This window comes from Parasteatoda tepidariorum, chromosome 4, assembly GCF_982258835.1.
Source record: "Parasteatoda tepidariorum strain Cologne lab strain chromosome 4, Ptep-v5.0, whole genome shotgun sequence".
Lineage (NCBI taxonomy): Eukaryota > Metazoa > Arthropoda > Arachnida > Araneae > Theridiidae > Parasteatoda > Parasteatoda tepidariorum.
Genome location: NC_141758.1, coordinates 87,578,888 through 87,601,778, shown reverse-complemented (window position 1 = coordinate 87,601,778; position 22,891 = coordinate 87,578,888). Strand labels below are relative to the sequence as shown.

Sequence of the window (22,891 nt, the reverse complement as noted above, 5' to 3'; positions counted from 1 at the left end):
CTTATTTGATCTTTACGAGCATTTCCTATGAATCTGAAAATAAAACTAAGAACATGAATTAATTTCAAATAATTATTGCTTAGATTTAGAAAATTATTCACAAAGGAATTAGAGTTGAGAGTGGCAAAGTTAGAGTCAATGGTGGTTTTAAATTCACTAATATAGTCATTGTTGGAGTCTAGTTCAACTGAATTGTTCCTATCTGGTGGGCCTTCTTCACGAAGGAAACTCGGGCCATCCCACCAAAGTTTGCAAGTCAAAATGTCTTTGGCATCTAATCCACGAGATATTATATCTGCTGGGTTTTCTTCTGAAGAAATGTGTCTCCATTCATACGATTCTGTAAGTTCTTGGATTGCAGCTATTCGATTACTCACAAAAGTTTTCAGAACATGCGGTGATTTACCAATCCATGCGAGGCAAATCATTGAGTCTGTCCATAAGATCACCTTCTCAATTGGAATTTTCAATGAAGGCAAAACCTTGTGCATCAACTGAGCCAGCAGAAGACAGGAACTTAATTCCAGGCGTGGGATGGTGAGTGATTTTAAAGGAGCAACTCTAGATTTACTGCAAAGAAGTCTAGCTGTAGGTATTCCATCAGTTGGAATCGATTGCACATAAATCGCTGCTCCATAGGCCATTAAAGAGGCATCAGCGAAGCCATGAATCACAATGCTTTCTTCTCGAAAGACATACCTCGGAATTGCGAGATTTTTCAATTCTGGGAGCGTTGAAACGAAGTCAATCCAGTTCTTTTCTATACAGTCTGGTAACATTTGATACCAGTCTATTTTTAGTAACCAAAGTTTTTGCAAATAAATTTTGGCTTTTGTTATAACAGGGCCAATCAGTCCAAGGGGATCAAATATTCTTGATATGAGAGAAAGGACATCTCGTTTTGTGTAAGAGTCCTTCTCATGTAGTTCTATTTTGAACAAGAAACAGTCTGTAAGTGTGTTCCAAAGAACACCTAAAGTTTTAACTGACTCGCATTCTGGCTGATCGCTGAAACTATATTCAGTAATGCCCTTATTTTCGAAAGCAAGCAGTTCAGGATGGTTTGCACCCCATTTGTGCAAGTTCATTTTTCCTCGTTTCATCAATTCTACAAGTTGAGACTGAAGAAGTTTCGTCCCTTCGATTGTGGATTCACCCGAAAGAACGTCATCTACGTCAAAAATGCGAAGTTAGCCCCCGAATTTAATTTTCAGGATTATGTCCAAAATAAGGGTGGTCAAAAAAAATTAAAGGGTGGTCATTTGTGGTCAAACGAATCAGGGTTTGAAAAAACCCGGGGATTTTTGAAAAAACCCAACCCACCTGGGTTTTATTGAAAAAACCCGGGGAAAATTGGGTTTTATTTGAAAAAACCCGGGGGAAATTGGGTTTTTTCATTTAGTGCTCATAAATTTTACTGTGAAAATATTTTTATTTATTAAATAGAGTTGTACAAGTAAACACTAAAATTTCATCTGACTTTTACCTGTAATAAAATTAAACTGGAATAAATATTTAATGGTCTTCCATGTTTTTATAATACGATTAACAGAAAGTGAAATTAAAATTACGTATAATTATAAAGAGTATCAGTTATTTGCCCCTTTTTTCAAATATTTAGATAAATATATGCATTTTTAGATACATTTTAACTTTATAGTTTCAAAAGACAAATTAATCTTAAAATTATAAAAAAAGCATATATAAAAAGTTATAGCTTATTTTTTTAAATTCAGAAAATAAAACTTTAAATTTGTTTATTGTTGTTTAATGTATCACTTAATAGAAATTTTTTTTTTGTTTGCTTTCATTATTTTAGACATGATTAAAAGAAACAAAATAAATTGTATTCAAATGAAATCTTAAAAATAATATTTAAAAAATCTTTAAAGTAATATTTTAATTTTTAACTGTTTTTTAATTGTGATAAACTTTCTCCAAATAGTTAAAAATTGTCAGCAGATGTTAAGAGTTAACTTAAAAAAAAAGTCCAATTTTTTCCTTTATTATTATTATCATACAACAGATTCAAAGGGTCTACATTTCTCTCTTAGATGGTGATACACTTTTACGAGTTTTGTAGCTTTATCTATTCCTAATCTATTTCGAAGTTTACTCTGCACCAAACCGAAACTTGAAAAGTGTCTTTCGATAGAGACAGAGGATGCTGGTGCTGAGTTCAAATAAAAAAGAATTGACAGAAATTTTGTGGAAGCTAGGAATTTTATTTATTTATTTACTTTTTTTTTTTTTTTTGCCATAATTTTCCACTATTTTTTGCACTCAAGCATCTTTGATTTTGGAAAGTATTCAGGATCGGAAATTTTGAATGCCATAACACGTGGCAGGAATTCTGGATGATGCTTAGAAAGACAGTTTTCTGCTAATTGGTCTTGTTCATCATTTAAAAATTGTCCCCTTGTTTCGGGATCCAGGACGCATATGCTAATAAATGATGTGGCTGAGCAGCCTGATTGAATCTTTTTACAAAATGTTTATGAGGTTCTAATTCATCACACGATAGTAAGTTAATTCATATTTCTACAGCTTCTGAAATTGAAATGTTTTCTGATTGAAGCTTTTTTAAAGCTTAAGAAACAATTGATATCTGTTTTTCCCAATTGATAGTTTATTGGTAAAGCCCAACATTATTTAATATTTTTGATGTATTATTATTAGATTCATTTTGATGTTCAAGAACACTCTCTTCATATTTATGGTAATTATTGGCAAAAGTTTTTACGTGCTCATAATATGAATTCCACCTATCATTTTTTTCATTTGTCCATCCATGTGCTTGATGCACATTTCTAAAATATTTGTTAACTTCAACGATGTGTCCAATGATAGTATTAGGAGCTACTTCTTTTTGAATCAAATTTAAAAAAACCAATTTGTAAAAAAACACCAAGTGGGTTTTTTCAAAGTGGGCCCACTTGGGGAACCCTGGTTATATGTATTTTATATTAAGTTTAAATAATGCATTATCACTACCTATTTGAATCTTCTTTATTGTTAAGTGCATTATGTTTCATAATTTTTTAAATTTGGAATTATAAAATATAAATGCAGTAATATAAAAGGAACAAGTTTATTAATCTTTTTGTTTTCACACTCATTTATTTACTATATTTATTAAACATATGGATATTACCTATTATAAAATAATAATCTGTAAATATTTATAATCAGTAAAAACTAAAATTTCATTTGACTTGAGTTAAATAAAAAACTGAAATAAATATTTAATGGTCTTACATGTTTTTATAATAAGGTTAATAGAAAGTGGAATTAAAACTACGAATAATTATAAAGAGTATCAGTTACTTGTCCCATTTGTTTTCAAATAATTAACCTTAGGAAAATGATTTCATTTTTAGATAAATAATTTTAAAAAGTTCTCTTATAAAAAGTTTTAGCTTTTTTTTTTTAAAGCCAGAAAATAAAACTGTTTAAATTTGTTAATGTATCACTTGGTAAAAAAAGAAGAAAAAAATTTCTTTTCAATTTTTTTAAACATATGAATTAATAATAATAACCTGTTTATAATTATATAAAGCATGCAACTATATTTGAAAAATTGATCTTTTCAGAGTATATTATTTAAATTTTTATTTGATTTAATATCATTAAAATATTACTTTTTGAAAAAACCCATTTGAAGTTTTCAATAGTAGATACCTACTATAAAATTACATGAAGATTCCAGTTTCTTTTACTTTACTAATATTAAAAACTTAATCATATAAATCATGACAAATTTATGCTGCACTATAAATTATATAAAAGTAAATGCAAAACAATAAGTTTTAGTAAAAAAAAAATATTTTTTTTTGAAAAAACCCACTTATCCTTCCAAGTGGGTTTTTTCAAGGTGGGCCCACTTGGCGAACCCTGAAACGAATACAATATAAAAATTTGATTTTTATTCATATGGCGTGAAAATGCGAAGTTAACCCCCGAATTTAATTTTTAGGATTATGTCCGAAATAAGGGTGGTCAAACGAATACAATATAAAAATTTGATTTTTATTCATTTGGCGTGAAAATGCGAAGTTAGCCCCCGAATTTAATTTTCAGGATTATGTCCAAAATAAGGGTGGTCAAAAAAAATTAAAGGGTGGTCATTTGTGGTCAAACAAATACAATATAAAAATTTGATTTTTATTCATTTGGCGTGAAAATGCGAAGTTAGCCCCCCGAATTTAATTTTCAGGATTATGTCCAAAATAAGGGTGGTCAAAAAAAATTAAAGGGTGGTCATTTGTGGTCAAACGAATACAATATAAAAATTGGATTTTTATATATTTTTCGAAAAAATGCGAAGTTAGCCTCCGAATTTAATTTTTGGGATTGTGTCCAAAATAAGGGTGGTCAAAAAAAATTAAAGGGTGGTCATTTGTGGTCAAAAAGTAGTCAAACGAATACAATATAAAAATTCGATTTTTATTCATTTGGCGTGAAAATGCGAAGTTAGCCCCCGAATTTAATTTTCAGGATTATGTCCAAAATAAGGGTGGTCAAAAAAAATTAAAGGGTGGTCATTTGTGGTCAAACGAATACAATATAAAATTGGATTTTTATATATTTTTCGAAAAAATGCGAAGTTAGCCTCCGAATTTAATTTTTGGGATTGTGTCCAAAATAAGGGTGGTCAAAAAAAATTAAAGGGTGGTCATTTGTGGTCAAACGAATACAATATAAAAATTTGATTTTTATTCATTTGGCGTGAAAATGCGAAGTTAGCCCCCGAATTTAATTTTCAGGATTATGTCCAAAATAAGGGTGGTCAAAAAAATTTAAAGGGTGGTCATTTGTGGTCAAAAAATGGTCAAACGAATGCAGTTTGAATTTTTGATTTTCCTCATTTTCGGGGGCTATCTTCGCATAGCTGCCTTTAGAACACTTGACAATAGCAGAAAAATAAAATTAGTGAAAAATATAAGTCCCAGCGTTAATAAAAAAATATTTATTGAAATGATGCGATCAAAAATGGGTTCCTAAATGGTATACCGTGGAACCCTAGCGTTCCGAGAGTAAGCACTTAAATCATTTTTCTAATAACAATATTATGAATAAATTATGAAAGGAACCCGCATTTAAGAAAAACTGCATTAGTTCTTTGCATCAATTCAAAATAAAATTAAAACCATTAATAAAGAAATATTTTTCCTTCCTTTAAGCCCCTATTTAAACCATAATTTTAAACCCTATTCCTACAAAAACAAATTTAAAACTAAATTAGATACAGCTCCTAGAGTGCAAATTCAACTGCAAGACTAGTAATGAACAAAACAATAAAAAAATTCCATTCCTCCCATTCCTATTTTCAAAACAAAAACTAATCTTAATCCAAAATTAAACTAATCCAAGTAGTCTTTTATTGGTTAACCGATAAGGTTTCTACCAAAAGAAGTTTTATCATTTAGGGTTCAGTGGCCCAAAAAATTCGGAAACTGCAGGTGTAGAGATACAAAACTCACCAATTAAATGTTCCAGCAATTAACTGCAAGAAATCGCTCATCAAAATCATATCTTCAATTTTACAAGCACACGCGGAATCATTTCTTAATTTGCACACACAAAACACAATATATTTATTCCACAGCAAAATCCAGTTATTCCTAATCCAACAGTCATGAATGAACGAGCAAAACTTTTTTTCGAACCAGTCACACTAGCAATTTGTAGTCAATAAACACACAGTGATAACCGATAAGTTAAACACTCCTCGGACAAATGATGAGTGAAACATATCAAAGAAGAAAGTTGGAGCGATATTAAACAATAAAAAAAAAGTGGTATTTAGTTGCGAGCACCCGGATGTTCCGGTTACTTAGCAACCGAAGTTCAACCATCGTTATTCTTTTTATTCTCTTTACCCTAGAGGCGTGCGGACTAGTCGGCGAAGTTCCAAAGTATTTTTATTTCAGTTTCTGTTTTTTTCTACAGAGGAGCAGTGTTTTTCATTCCCTTTCACTTTTCTTTTAATCAGTTATTTGCTAAGCCACTGCTCTAGTGTATAATCTGTTTCATTCTGTAAGATAAGATGTAGATAATTTACATAACTGATTCGATTTTTTTTGGAGATATACAAACTAGAATTAGGATAAAATGAATGCATATTACATAAGAGATCAATATTGCAGATAAATCCTCGATTCTCGTTTTTATTGAGATATAAATTCCTTTTTTTATTTATATTATGAGTGCGCGCTAAAATGTACAGCAGTGCGACTGATTTTTGATCTAATGATCGGATCTTCAAGTTCATGGACTCAATCTTAAAGGTTCGAGGGATTATTATCTCAAATATGTAATTAGTCAGTGCAAACGATATTTTAAGTTACGAAATTAGACACAAAACGTACTTTCTCTGAATAAACTTTTTTTTAGACAGATTCAAATTTCTAACTCCATAAATAGAGAGTAGCCGCAATCTGGGAAATAAGGCTAGAATATTTTGGTCAGGAGACCGGTCCAAGGTTTGGACCACTTAATGTTTTACTTTTCGCGTTTTTCACCATGTTTCGAAAACTTTTTAAACGAATCGAAAATTTTTTTTAACACAATTGTATAAAATTAGCTTATCCAAATATAATAATTTGTAAAAAATAACTTTTCATAAATATTTATTATTTTATTTAATCATACACGAAAATTTTTTGAATTGTAAGGTAGACAATCTTCTACGTCGTTTTAAAGACAAAACAATATATAATGGCAAAACAATATTTGAGCGAAATTGGTCGAACAGTTTTTGCGAAATCAAATTTCAATAAGTTCTCGAGATACGGTGAAATACGCTAAACATTAAGGGGTCCACACTTACCATACCGCTCTCTTAACCAAACTATTTGGACCTTATTATTCAGATTGCGGCATACCGTACCGAGTGACACAAAAATATTAACGATTTAAAAAATCAATTTAAGTAAAATAGATAAAATTGTAGTTGACTGCGTTCTGCTTCGGAAGCTAGCATTTTATCCTCACTAAGTTTCAAATGTGGTTATGAATTTTGTCATCAGATGGCACTGCGTACTAGAAAATATAAAAATATATTTCTGCTGCATTTCAGATCATCATAGATAATATTTTCGCGCAACCTCCAGTTAAATTGGCATCAGACTGCGCCAATTTTTGCTGTACCTGGTGAGTTATTTGGTCCAAATATTGTTTTCTAGTTTTTTTTTTAAATCTAGAAAGGCCATCTGTTGACGAACATAGTAAATAGTTTTGAAAATTGTTAAGGAAAAAAAGCGAAAGCGTAGTGTTCCAAACAAAACGCAGGGAACCGTATCCATCTACTTCCATATTTCTTTAATTAGTTTTTCAAATTAGTCATATTTTTGTGATCTACGATTCAAGTTATAAATTTTAACATAAACTTTGTAAGAAATAGGTAATAATAATAATTTGTAAGAATATTGAAATAATTTCTCTTTTTTGTAAAAAAAATATGAAATTATTTTTACACCAAATCGAGTTTCTGCAAGAACAGAATTATTATTTCCAGGTTAGAAAGTCTTTCTTTTATTCTAAGCAGTTACAAATGACTGAAGGAAACGTTCGATACATTAATAATTCACAATTGGGTGGAAAATATTATACATTAGAGTGTTGCTATAGCAATTCACGGAAGTATTTTATCACGTGACCTGTCCGCAAATTCGAATATTTCTTGTTTTCATTGATTGATGTGCCAAACAAAGATTAAGACTTTACTTTTAAAAATAACTTAAGAGGGGTTTCAAATATTAATCTAAAATTAATGAGGGTGATGAACACCTTAATAAAATTTTTTGTTCTATAAAATTCATAGTGTGACGGTGAAAAAATATTAATTTAGAATAGTACAATACTGAAAATCATTAAAGTACGTTTTATACATTTAAAGTTCTCGTGCACCAGCCTCCCTACTCAAAAAGAAAGGGTAAAAAAAGAATAGAAAGATAATCAGACATAATCATTAATCATAAGTAAACATTATTAAAAGCAAGTGACAAGAAATTCTTAGAATTTCATAAAGCACTTTCGCTTTATACTTTATAATTAAATAAAGGATAATAAATTCATTCGTCGAATAGATTGAAAAATTATGAAAATGAAGAAAGAAAAGGCTTTCTGAGATTATGAACGCGAACTGAACACATGCTTTCAGCAAAAGGAACATTACTTAATTAAGTCTAAAAAATGAATCAATTTAAACGTGAATTTATGCATTGCTGGAAATATTTTACGGATAATAACTGAGTACATGTAATCATTTTTAGAAAACGAAAAATAAAAATGTTAGTGCATGAAGATTTTTATTGTTTCAAAAATTGCAAGAGTATTGTTTTGAAAATTGCTAAAAATATTTAAAACAAAGTAACAACTTCACATTTTTTTTGTTGGAAAATGCAATATTCTGCGAAAGAAATAATTTAATTTCTTTTTAATTAAACGATTTACTGTTTCGGCGATGATTACTTTTTAATAAATCTAAGATAACAAAATTAAATAACTCGTTTTGGAATGCTTTGTAATTTTCTAAAACTAAATATCTTTGAAAGTAAAAAAATAAATAAAGAAGAAAAAGTGGAACACGGTCTGTAATGACAGCTCTTAGTATGTATTTTTAAAATCTTGGACAAAATTTAGTCGAAAAAAAAAAATGGTTGCAAATTAATATTAGAGGGAAAGGGGACAAAAACGCTATTGAGTCACTAAGAGAAAGGGGACAAAAACTTTATTGAGTCACTAAGAGAAAATGGAACTAAAAACCAATTTGATTCCCGAAACTTAGAGGTGTTTTTAATTATCACCTTTAACACTAGATAGCCTAAGGAAGTCATTTTGACTGCTTTTAATTTCAATTCGAAAAATAATGATGTACAAAATGACACAATTTCTTAGAATTTTGTACAACATATAATTTTTTTTGTTAATGTTTACTAATAACTTGTTATATAACTGTAAATAATATAAAAAAATTAATTTTAAACAATTTTTTTTACACGTTATTTATTCTTTTACAATCCAGTCATTTTTACTGCTTTTGTGCAATTATATACTACGTTTCAGTCTTTCTTGTGTTAAATTCCTATTTTTCATCTAGCAATGAAACAGGTTCTGAAGTTTTCATCCCCGTTTTCCTCGGTAGTAATTATTACAACCATCATCATCTTATTTGGTTAAACAGCCCAAGGTGGGCCAAAGCCCTCTGCTGAAGATCCCACAAAGACAGTCTATTTTTTGAGCCTGGACTACCAATCTTTTATTCCAATCACTTTAAAATCCAATTCTGCAGAATCAAGCCATCATTGTTTTGGCCTTTCTTATTTTCGACTAGTTAAGGGTTTTGACACAAAAATTTCCTTTAGTAGATCTTTTTTATGTAGTCTGGAAATATGAACAGCCCAATTCAATCTTTTAATTTTAATACTCTTGATGAAATAGATCGTTATTAATTTCTGAGTTAAAACATCTCCTCCAGAGACGATTTCAAACAAAACGCTAGTAATGGTCGGTCAAAAGTAATTAAGATAGTGTTTTTGTTTTTCTGGCCCTAATGCTAATTTGAAATCCTTAATTTATATATTTTTTTTTCACTTCATATTTGAAAAAGAATTCTAAAAATATAGATTGCGGGTGGTATATATTAGGAGGTATATATATATATTAGTTACGGGTGGTACAGATTCATAAATATATACTATTTTTGACAAAAAAGGGAAGGAAAAAAGAATAGTTAAGGCTTAATCAAACTCTAAAGCAGCGGTTTCCAACTGGCGGCCGCATCCGGCCCTCGAAGCCTTTTTTTGTGGCCCGAGAACTAAAATATATTAGATGTCATTTTTTTGCGGACAATTTTCGTAAAAAATCTATATGGGTTTAAAATACTTGACTCCTTAATAAAAACTTAATTTCTTCGTTTCTGCGAAATTTTACATACCAACACTGCGAAAAAATTTATTTCTCAGGTTTTGCATCTAAGAAAATATTTACAAAAATAATTGTGTATGTTGCTCTTTTTTATTTAATTTTTTTGTATTTTGTGAATATAATTTAGCATGTGTGTATCAGAAATTTTCTCGAAGAAATTCTCCGATTTAACTTTTTTAAACCACTCATTTTGAACGAAAATATTTACACACACATTTGTAAATTTAAAATGTAAATATCGATTCTCTGGTGGTTGCAGTAGACAAACCTCAATTTTCTTATTGAACATTTTGTGTGCTACAATGTAAGTTTTAATACCAACCTTTTTAAAGTTTCATATCTTAACAATTAGATATCTGTTGCACATCAATTATTTAATACATAGGTGCACATTAAAGTCATTGTACCCCGAATGTTTTAATATGCAATTCAATATTTTTGTTTTGTACAACTTGGTAAAAATCTGACAGTAATATTTTAATGTTCTTTTAAACATAAAAGAGTCCTACATAATTTTTTTTTATAAAGTTGCGGCCCGCCATTTGATTTGTGCTTTTAATTGTGGCCCCCGGCCTCATGTTAGTTGGAAACCCCTGCTCTAGAGAATCAATATTTATGTGAATCATTATGATGGGATTAAGCGCTAAAATCAAATTAAATGTTGGAAAACAGAATTATTGCTAGACGCTTCTAATAGACCTCTTCTCACAGCATTAACTTTTGGAACTGGGCAACAACAGCAATAAAGTTCGTAACTTTTATAAAAAAAAAATAATAATAATAATGAATATTAAAATGTGTCAAATGTAAATGATACTACGCAATCTAAGTCAAGAAACCAGTGTAACAAATTATGTCTGAAAAAAAAATCATAAAATAAAGGACGTCAGCGTTCTAATCTGCATATTTAGAGTAAACAGATTTTAGTTTCGAAACTATAATCATTTAAAATGTATTTTTATCAATTAAAAAAGAAAAACAAATCGAAGATAAGCCTCGATAGCAAACAAAATTGAAAAGAACTCTTCATTTCTGCTACGTGGTCTATATTTTATGAGCATGCACGTATTGATTTTTCCCCACGCAATTTCTATTTTAGGTTAGAGGAGGGGATCAATTGTGATAGGCGATCAAATTATATGTCGAGACAGTGGCATGTATGTGCCCCAGTGAAAACGAGGCGTTAATTGTCGAACGTTATTTTAATAATACATATCTGGAATTGCTATAAATAATAAAACACTAACCACGCGAAGATAATTGAATCGTATATCACTCGTAAAATGCGAAAACGAAAGTAAAGCGATTAAAATAAATAAATAAAACAGCACAATAACTTTCTTTTTGCACTCGTGACATTTATCAACTCAATTAAAATCAGTGTATTGTAACTAATGAAGTTTGAAACATAAAACTCACTAACATCCAATAATAAGCCAGATTTTTAAACGTTATTGCTCCAACTTTGTACAGATTTATATGATGTAAAAATAGATTTAATTAAAATTCTCATCCCAATACCAAAATATATTTTAAATTATCAAGGTTATAAAATTAAGATCTAGGGCAGTGATTCTCAACCTTTCTTTTGTGGCGGCACAATTTTAACGATTTCGAAATTTGCCGGCACACAATAAAAAAAAATTAGTTTAAAAGTTGTTTACTTACCTATAATACACTGTGTTAAATAGTTAGTGATAATAATTTTGAATGTGAAATAAAATAATATGTACAACAAAAGCACGTTTATTAAGAGATAATTATTTCTTTCGACTAATTTTGTATTAGTTGGTAACAGTTATTTATTTTTTTGCTAGTTATTAATTGTTAACTTGTTTTCTACAGTTATTAACTGTTAGTTTTTCTACATTGCTATTTTTGTGTGATTTCTTGTTAACTAGTTTTTTTGCTAATTAATTGTTAGCATGTTTTTTTGTTAGTTATCCTTTGCTAATTCACTTTTATAACTATTAATTGCATAGCTTACTTTAATGATTAGCTTTTATTTCCGTTTGAAAATCATATTTAGTTTTCTTTCTTTTGCTAATTAATAATTTTAATGGTCATTAAATTTTCTACTTATTTCAACATTTTTTGAAATTGCCATAGACAATTTAAATTTAAATGCTTCCTTCTTATTTTAACTTATTTTGAGATTGTCAGACACAAGACAATCGATGACAAAGATTTTCACGCTGTTAAAGCCCGGAAAAATTGTAAAAGTATATATATATATATATATATATATATATATATATATATATATATATATGATATTATACATAATATACACTTTTCTTTAATTTAAACTTTACTCGTAATAAAAAAAGCATTTTAATTTTTATTGTATCATTTCTAATATTTGGCGACACATTTTAAAAATTTGGCGGCACACAAAAGTGCCGCGGCACAGTGGTTGAGAATCACTGATCTAGGGAGACGAAGAAAAAAAATTAAAAAGCATCATAATTAGAAAAAAAGAAAACAATTAAAAATCAACCTGATTGTGTTCTAATTCTTGTCATACAGTAAAAATAATACACATGGCTTTGGCATCGTATTTTTACAAAACAGCAGAACAAAATGCACACATTGAGTTATCAAAATGAAATAGTTATCAAAATCGAAATAAGTTAAATGAATAACCATGAAAAGATAATAAAGGTATGAAATAAATTGGTCTAGTAACCAGTGGTTAGAAAAACTACAGTATTTTTGTAATTAACTGCAACTACCTTTTTTTTTTATATAAATATAGTGACTACTTTTAGAAGACAAACTTAGATTGGGAATTTAATTATTTAATTTACGCCCATGCTCAAAACGGTTTTGAGAAGAAAAAAAATTGGCTCATTTAAAGAAGGGGAATTAAGAAAATATTTATTCATGTTTTCAGAAGCCATTTTGTTATTTTTATCCATTCTTTACGAATTTGTTCTTTTAAGCATCAAAATTTTATGACTTTCTCAATGATGGATAGTTAGTTTGAGAAAATGCTAAGATGGAAGCAATTAGCGTATAAAACTTGCAGGTAGAAATGATCTTGAAACTATTACTTTTATTATTTTCTACCTTGCAACGAATGTAATAAATTGTGTACACCACCTCGCAGGTGGACTCGACATTAGTTAAATGGTAAAACATGTCGTATATCTGTACAGAATTTTCTAAGGAATGAAAAAATATCAGTTACTTAGCTGTTAACCAGACCCAGCTGTCCAGAAATTTTGTGAAAGGTCCGTTTTTGAAAAATTTCGAAAAAATTACTCGTAATTTGTGAGTATAAAATAAACGTTAAGTCACATTCTTTCAACTAGGGTCCGCTTTTGTGAACTCGTGCAATTAGGGTCCGTTATTGCAAAAAAACTTTTTCAAGGAGTCTTTAAAAAAGACATACAAGATTATGCTCAACACTGTAAAATTATAATTAAAAAAATTCAATTTTAAAAAATAAACAGCAATTGCTGCTACAATTTTAGAGATGCAACATACAAATATTTGGTATTTAGCCTATACCAGGGATGGCGAACCAATGGCACGCGACACAATATTTTGGACACTCCACCGTTCACAATTGTTGTTACACTTTGAAGCATATGTAACAATTAAATTAAAATTCACAAAAAAAAAAAAATAATAAACAATATTAATAAAAAAATAAAAAATAATGCTAAAAAAACAATTAATAACCATAAAGAAACAATAAATAACTAGCAAAAAAAATTAACAGTCCTGCTTAAACTGACATCTTACAACCTAATATAAGTTATTTGTCATCTAATCTGCAACAACAGAAGTCACACTGATGTTACTTGAAAGTTGAATTACGCGTATAACTGAGCTATTGCAAAATGCATATTTTTTCATTGTGAATATAGAGTTTTGAGTTGATAGTATTTAGTATTATTATTTTCCCAATAATCATGAAGTCAAAATTATTTGACGGCACGTCTATGACCTCATAAAGCAATTTTTTTAGAGAAAATGGCACGTTGGTGTACAAAGGTTCGCCACTCCTGGCCTATACTATTCATTTCGGACGAATAAAGAAAGGAGCTTCTGCCGAAGACTAAGCTTAGTTCGTTTGCAATTGTCTTTCTCTCCCCCCCCCCTTCCTGGGAAGGATTTATTCGATTAACAAAACAATAATGAAGATAAACAAATTTGTGAAGGGTCCGATTAAAAGATCAATTATTTTGTGAAGGGTCCGGTTTTAAGTTAAAATATTTTGTGAAGGGTCCGTTTTTATGAAAAGATATTTTGCGAAGGGTCCGTTAACGGACCCATATTTCTTCTAAACAAACCCCTGAGACCTGTATAATATACACGAACGCCATTTGCAGAAATTTTGCCAACATCGCGGAAAATGTTTTACTATTACTAAAAAATGAAGAAAAAAGTAATCCGCTTCTTCAAAGAAAGAATTAACGAATTATTTCCCGAGAAAAAGATTCGTTTTTACGCTTTTTCCTACCAATGCAAACGTGATTTAAAATCACATTCACATGATATAAAATCATAAATTGCGATTCCTATTTAACGCAATTTAAGATCGCACATCGTGATTTCACGATTTTATATCAAATTATCGCGTTTTGTATTCTGTGACTTAAAAATTTTAAAATTAAACATTGAGATTTGTATTTAGACGATTTAAAAATTAAACATTGAAATTCATATTCACATAATTTAAATAAATAAAATCTTGCATCATTATTTTTACTAAAGCGCTGTTAACATTCTTTGGATAAATGTTTTCAACATACACTTTTTTCTAGCCTAAAATTCAGGTATTTTTTTCAATTATCTAAAAAGTGTTTTTTCACATAACATTTTTGATTTCTAGTTGAAGCATTTTTGGTTTTGTTTTTCTTTAGAAAACTCATCCCTGTGGAATGAATCAATACGGAGTTCTTTAAAAACTAAACATTAAAAAAAATAAAAAAATCAGTGATTTCCAAACGAATTTCGCGAAAATGAGGTGACGAATAAAGGATTGAAACTAGTAGTTACAAGAGTTAATCAATACAATGCTTAAATAGAGATTTTGAGTTAGCAGAAAGTTTTTCATTTTAGCTAACTCTGCTTTCAGCATCGATAATTTCCGACGCAAGTTTTCTTCAATGGTAATTAGCAATTTAGTTGAAAAATTTGAGCAAAAATTATTACAATAATGAATATTAATAACATTTAAAATTTAAACCAAAAAAGATGTACAGGATTTCTTTACTGATTCAAATTATTTGCTTATTAAGACAAGTATTAAATATTTAAACATAAGTTTTAAAACCACATTAAATATAAAAAAAAATTTCCCGAAAAATTTGGAGAGCTGGCCGATATGCATTTATTTTTACTTAAAATATAAATTCAGTAAAACTGCTTGTCACTAAATGTCACAAAACACTACCATATAACAAGACTCGTCATCCTTTACAGACTTTGCACACTAAGAATTTTTTAAATGGAGAAGAAAAAAAAGTTCCATTTTTATTCTTATCTCTGATAACAAATATTGTCTTCCAGTTTTTGTTTAAAATAAATAAGACGTTTAAGAACCAATGCTTCTGTCGCCGTAATCGTCGTCGCATACCGAACATATCACGCAACTGGTGATACGCGTGCAAAATGTCATTTCATGTGGGTTAGCTTATCTCGAGCTTTGATTTCGAAACAACAATCGAGAAGAATTCCTGGTCTATAAAATAAAATTTATTACTATTTCTACAATGAAACGTCGCGGTTGTTGTCTTCTGAATGTTAAAGAAAAACTCTGAATAAATTTTTTTTTTGCAAAAAGAATGTTAAAATCAAATCGAGAGTTCAGCTATAAATCAATCAATTACAGCCTATTAGAATACGACAGATCAAGTACCAAAGAAGTGTTAAAAAATATTTCTATTTATTCCATTTAAAAGAACATCCTTTTAAATGTATAATTTTTACAATTATTATGGAAATCTAATATTTATGGAGTCTTTTTTTCAGAACACTATATTTTTCGTACTTATTTACTTTAAAATACACTAAAAATCTTGAAATTTTTTTATACTCAGCACTTTAAAAAGAAGCTATAATCAGCAGGGGTCTGCCCAGACATTTTGTGAAAGGTCCACTTCTGTAAAATTATGAAGAAAATTACTCGTAATTTGTGAATATAAAATAAACGTTAAGTCACATTCTTTCAACCAGGGTCCGCTTTTGTGAATTTGTGCAAATAGGGTCCGTTATTGCAAAAAAACTTTTTCAAGGAGTTTTTAAATTGTAAAGACATACAAGATTATGCTCAACACTATAAAATTATAATTAAAAAATTAAATTTTAAAAAATAAACAGCAATTGCAGCTACTAAATTAGCGATGCAACATACAAATATTTGGTATTTAGCCTATACTGCTGAACGCAGAATATTCATTTCGAACGAATAAAGGAAGAAGCGTCTGCGGAAGACAAAATTTAGTTCCTTACATCTGTCTTTCTCCTCCCCCCCCCTTCCTGGGAAGGGTTTATTCGATTAACAAAACAATAATGAAGATAAACAATTTTGTGAAGGGCCCGATTAACCCTTTGACGGTTATGAACGAGTTCAGCTCGCAATCAAATCGTGCCTCATAATGAACGAGTGCCGCACGGGAGCAAGATTTTGACTGGTTAGTAACGAGCACTACTCGCGGTAGTGAAATTTTTCTCCAATGCGCGCTGACGAGCTGTGCTAGGTCACCATTATTATTCTGCATTGACTATGTTAAAAACGAAAAGTACGTAAAAACTGTTATTTATATGTACTACGAATACTTCAAGAAATTTTTAAAACACGTGAGGCGAGCTATCTGTAACACTGTAAAATTATAACTGATATAATATTATCTAACACTGATTATATAATCTGATTATATAATCTAACACTGTAAAATTATAATTAAAAAAATTAAATTTTAAAAAATAAACAGCAACTGCTGCTACTTAGAGATGCAACATACAAATATTTGGTATTTAGCCTATACTGCTGAACGCAGAATACTCATTTCGGGCGAATAAAGGAAGAAGCGTCTGCTGAAGAGAAAATTTAGTTTGTTTACATCTGTCTTTCCCCCCCCCTCCTTCCTGGGAAGGGTTTATTCGATTAACAAAACAATAATGAAGATAAACAAAATTTGTGAAGGGTCGGATTAAAGGATAAATTATTTTGTGAAGGGTCCGTTTTTAAGTTAAAATATTTTGTGAAGGGTCCGTTTTTATGAAAAGATATTTTGTGAAGGGTCCGTTAACGGACCCAAATTATTTCTAAACAGACCCTTGATCAGGGTATCTGCTACATTTAAGATTTTTCAAATCCATGACTTTCCATGAACAATTCGAAGAATTTTTCATGAATTACGGAAATTACTATTTTCTCGGACAAAAACACAACATTAAATTTAAAAAAGCATTATATAATAACATTAATAGAAATGATAGGTATAACCAAAACTGTTATACTCTGCATCTTCATATTTAATGAGTTTAAACGTAAAAAACGAAAGAGTTGAAGCAATAAAATAGCTAAAAAAAAATACAAAAGCAAATTAACTAAATACAGTTATAGATATATGTAGTTACTTAAACCTTACAGAACAGGGTAACTTCTTAAAAGTAAGTGTATAATACAAAAAGCCTAAACTAGAATTTCAAATTGATAAAATATGAAAAATAAATAATAAAAAGAAAAAAAAAATCCTGAAATTAGAGAAGTTTAAAAGATAATTCACTCTAGAAATGATGTTCTTTCTTTCATTTTTTGAAAGAACATCATAGTTTTTAAAGAACAGGGTAAAAAAATTTTATATTTTAATAAAATATGACTATGAGGGGGGGGGGGGTTGTTACCAATTCAGATATTCTGAACAACGTGAAACTGGGAGGGGGGAGGGTAAATTCCATTTTTTTTTAAAAAAAAAAATAGTTAAAATCATGACATTTTATGGTGCAACTATATTTTCCGAACGTTTTAAATTCCTTTTTTGGAATTCTGTAACTTAATTAAGATAAGGATTCAACAACAGATCAAATCAGACTGCAGAATCAGATTACATGTGTCTTCTTTATATGACCATTATTTAATAAGCATTTAAATACAAATCAGAAATATCCAATGTGCTTCATATTTAATTCATTTGTTAAATTTTTCTAACGTTAGTTCAAAGGGAAAAAAAATTGTAGTACATAGGTGAACATATCACAAATCATTTTGTTCTGACTACTGAAGTTTTTTTTTTTTTTTTTTTCAAATATTAAAAATCATCATTTTTACTATTTTAAATTGAACAAAATTCTTGTATAGTGAAACAAAACAAATTAGTTATTGCATAAACGAAATCTATAAAAATACTAAACTATATTAAACCTATAAAATGTAATAATAAATACTAAACTATACTAAATCTATAAAATGCAATAAAACTATTTTGGATAAATACTCTCTTTATAAATTACAGCAATAACATTTTAAGTGCTTAAAAATTTAGTTTCTGAAGCTATGGAGTTTGACAATGTCATCTAAAACGCGTAACTGTTCACTTCATATCTCGCTGGAAAATCTAATATTTTATTAATAACGACCAATGAAAATGTAAATATAACACCGCAGATCAGCAGTGCAATTGAAAAAATAAACCGCTCCTGGTAGATTTCGAAAAAATTACCATTTCCCTTCTATTGCTAAAAACGCTAAAATAGGATTTTAAAAATCTGATAAAACAAAGTTTAATTTTGAAAAAAAAAAAAAAAAGTCTTTTATAATAAGTAGCTACCAAACATATAAAAATATCAATTTTGAATTCTTTGTCCCTTAAGTTGGTTTTTCTATTGAAATGCAAAGCTGGCTTGACTAATATGATAATAATAATAATTTTAAAAAAAATTGAAAATTTGTAAGAAGCACTTCAGGACTGAAACATTACTAAAAGTAAGCCAACTCAAAATAGTCAACTCCAGCAGATCAATCAATTTTTGTTGAACCTTTCAGTTCTGTTTAGCATTGATTTTCAAGATTTGCTTGGAGGATCTGCAAATTTAGTAATTTGGACTATTAGCAGTAATTAGACTGCAAATGAACAATTAGTTTTTAAACTACAAATAATGGGAATTATGAATTGAAATATGGACTGTCGATGAAACCATAGCCATTCTCAAATAAAAACTAAAATACAATGATTCAAATAATTTTCATACTTGATTGAAGGAATTTTTTTTCTTACTAATTAACTATTAACAATGTAAGCAAACTTAATTATACCTTAAATATATATAATTTTGTAAAATCCAAAAGAAATGATTATTGAACTTTAAAAAAAATTCATAAATACCCAGGGTATTTAACCCAAGTTACATGGATATCAAATCAAACAACATGGTACAAAAAACATGGCTATTTTAATCTATAGTTGGCAGGAATTGCTAGAAATTATTGTTTTTTATACCCCAACTCACTTTGTTGTATGCCACATTTAAAAAAAGTAGCAAAGTGAGTTGGGGTATAAAAAACAATAATTTCTAGCAATTCCTGCCAACTATAGATTACAGCATACATACATTTGCATACAACGTCAAAAAAAAAAAGCAATTGAACAGATAATCTATAGGTATTATCAATCAATTGCAATCATTAAACTAAAGGCTTACACCTAGTATTCCTACTAAAAGGTCAACTTAATACAATTCAACAACAATTTAAAGAGTACATAAAGGTGTTCTGGTATGGCAATCTAAATCTAGTAAAAAACTAGTTTTTTTTCTGAGTAACTTTTATATGCTATAATATATTCACCTGTATAAATGTTTTTTCCCCCTCAAATTCTTAAAATTTTAGTTGTTTATATATTTCAGAATTATTAAATTTACATTAAAACATATATATAAATTAAAAAAAATCACACTAATTATTTATTTTTATAAATGCAAAGCATTTAGATTGTTATATGTCAGAGACAAACAAAACAAAAAATTAGGAACACAGACCAACAAAAATATAAAAAACAGTACTTCCACAATTTCAATGAAAACAATTATGTAAATATGTTACATTAATAGAAAAAAAATGAGGAAGAAACAACATAAGAATGTGCAATCAAACAATGAATAGAACATCTCAATAATTAGCATGAGAAGTTGAAAATGCATGAACTGAGAACGTTACCAATAGGTTACAACATACAAGCAATGTTTCCTATATTAATATAAATAGCAATGAGAGACAGACAACAAAAAAATTATGATCTAGCCATCAATAAAACGTCATAAGAATTTATATCACAAATTAAATTATATTATAATAATTATTGTTTTAAAATATATTTTTTTTACTGAAATAAATGTTAGAAGGGAGAATTAAGGAGATGACAAAAGTAAGCCACTTGCAACGTAATTCTCCATTTTGATTTAACTCCGGTTCCATAAGCAACTAACATTAGAATATTCATTAAACAACCTGTTTGGGGAATTTTATAAGTTTTTTTTTATTTGTTATATAAAATCATTAAAAGTGCCTCAAAGAATTAAAAAAAAAAACGTAAGCAGAATGTTTTTAAAATCCTTTAAATTCAAGTTAAATAAAAAATATTAAAGGAAATAACATACTTTCATTAAATACTTATGAAAAAATGGAAGCATATGTAAATGACAAGATTCATAGAACAACACACATTGCAACTCCATGTGATACCAAATGCAGAGCAATCACGATATTTATTCTTCCGAAGCAAGTAATTTTTAATGCAGTTAAATCCCAAGTAAATATTCAAGACAACCCACAATATTAGAAGATTATCAATAAAGTACTTCAATTAAAGAGAGTGTAAAAAAAAAAAATAACTAAATTTTTCTACCGAGTGTCAAATCAAAAGTAACTACAGCGAAAGAATTTGAAGTGGGCGAATTAAGTAAAGAAGAAAAATAATCGGTTTTCATTATACATATAAAGAAAGTTTATAAAAATATTCTACTTAAAATTTCTATCATCTTCTTAGAATGTTATTATACAACTTTACGGGTTTATGAACATCGTTTATTTACATTTTGTATCGAAAGTAGTAGCAGTAAAACCGGCTGAATTAAAGGTTATGTTAACATAATCATGAGATATAATCATGCAACAGCATTGGCGTATGTTAATAGATAATTCTAATTCATATTCTTACTTTGAAATTACATAATTATGATTAAATAACTTACTTATTAAATCCTATCCATATAACGTATGCGTCTGACTAAAATATGTATATTTTCATTGGCAGTGTCTATTGCACCGACTATCGGTAAGATAGCCTCAGAGCTATCGCGCCGACGTTGACAACAGCGCCACTTTACAGAAACTAATTCATCGGTACAATAGCTATAAGTTATGCTTTTCTACCTGTGTATGTGAAATTGGTAATGGGTTGTCATTGTTTGATGGGTTGTTATTGTTTCACTAACAACAAAAAATTTAAAAATAAAAGAACATTATTTCTTTTTTCCTTAAAGCGTATAAAATTTTTCATAGAATTTTTAAAAACTAAATTATTTATTAACATTATATTGGATTTATTTAAATATATTAATTGTTTCTTTCGACTCATTTATATTTTGATTAATAATTTAAATAAAGTTTTTACTAAAGTACAAATAAAGGTGTCTTTTCCTACTTTTTTTTCTGGTGAAGTATATCTATTTTTTATTTATCCTTTATTTCAAAGGGTACCAAAATTTTCGAAATTATTATTTTTCTTTTAATTTATAAATTTTTTGAGACAGTTTTAGGGGCGATAGCTATTACGGTTATTTAAATAAATTATATTAAACTTAATTGTCTGGTTGAAAAATATTTTTTAATAATAATATTTCATAATTATAATTTAAATTCAACTGTTTTTATAATAATAATTATACACTACATAAAGTGACAGAGGAATTAATGGTATACCATTAAAATATATGAAAATATGTTTTGCGATACAGCTTTTTATAATACATCTAGCATTTGAACATAATATATTAATATTAATAGTTATTTATTTTTGTAGAGAATTGTTGGGACTGCGAGAGAAAACATTTTGCCTTATAAATTATTAATGTTATTAACTTCATATTGATCAAATATATTTTATGTAATTTATTTTCGGTGGTTGACTTATAAATTAAATGAAGATTAAATAACTTTTTTCAATAAATTATGTATCCAATAACGAGGATTTAATGGCAAAAAAAATTAATTTTTGTCTTATTTAACTATCAAAAGTAATTAATTTTGCTTAGTCATTTAATTCCAAAATTCTTAGTGAATGACGGATTCCAATGACAAAATCCAACCCATCGTCCAAGAAAACCTCTCACTTGGTTTTATAATGCAAAAATGCAGAGTGGGAGCTCCATCCAAAGACAGATACTTTGAAACCGTGTTTTAGGAATCTATATCTACACTCAACATTTTGTCTTCAGATTAATGTTTTTAAATTTAAAATGATGGGGAAATCATTGGCAATATTTAAAGTGTGCATTCACATTTATAACGCTTGGGCCCAACATTCTTACTTACTTGCGTTAAAAATAGCTATTTTAGGCTCTAGTCAGTTTTCTTGTTATATATCTGTAATGAGTAGAGCAGCGAACACTTCACGTTAATGAAATATTACCTTTACAATTGTCAAAAAATACACTTTAGGCAGCTCCAGAATAACTTGAAGTGTTAAAATGAAGCACCTAAGGTTGTTGAACAAATAGTTCCATAGCTAGGTGTAAAGAATTATATTTCAGGTTGATAAGTAATAACCTAAGGTTGAAAAAGAAACACCTTAAAGTAGTAAATATCTACCTCTCCTCAAATGTAAGATGAAACACCTCAGGTTGTTACATATACCTCTGGAGGTATATTTGAGGTAAATTTTGAGATATTCATTTGAACCCTTTTCAACCTAATGACATATTTAAATATTAATTTCATTTTTAC

The 22,891-nt window shown here is 28.6% G+C and overlaps 2 protein-coding genes across 7 annotated transcripts in view; both read right to left on the bottom strand.

Moving 5' to 3' along the window:
* Positions 1 to 21,234, bottom strand: part of LOC107454101 (protein kinase C and casein kinase substrate in neurons protein 1) — a 69,015-nt gene extending 47,781 nt beyond the window's left edge. For 4 of the 6 annotated variants that reach the window (XM_087161553.1, XM_043039955.3, XM_087161557.1 and 1 more), the window contains exon 1: positions 21,139 to 21,234. The gene's annotated coding sequence lies outside the window, so the exon portion shown is untranslated. Of the gene's footprint in view, positions 1 to 5,483; positions 6,002 to 21,138 lie in introns of those variants that run through there. The other 2 variants (XM_043039956.3, XM_087161554.1) reach the window with 1 other exon arrangement.
* Positions 13 to 1,088, bottom strand: LOC122270858 (uncharacterized). Its single transcript, XM_087162275.1, has 2 exons — positions 102 to 1,088; positions 13 to 33 (listed from the first exon to the last, which is right to left on the bottom strand). Exons 1-2 carry the CDS (start codon positions 1,086 to 1,088, stop codon positions 13 to 15), a joined length of 1,008 nt encoding a protein of 335 aa, XP_087018401.1.
* Positions 21,235 to 22,891: the final 1,657 nt, after the last annotated feature.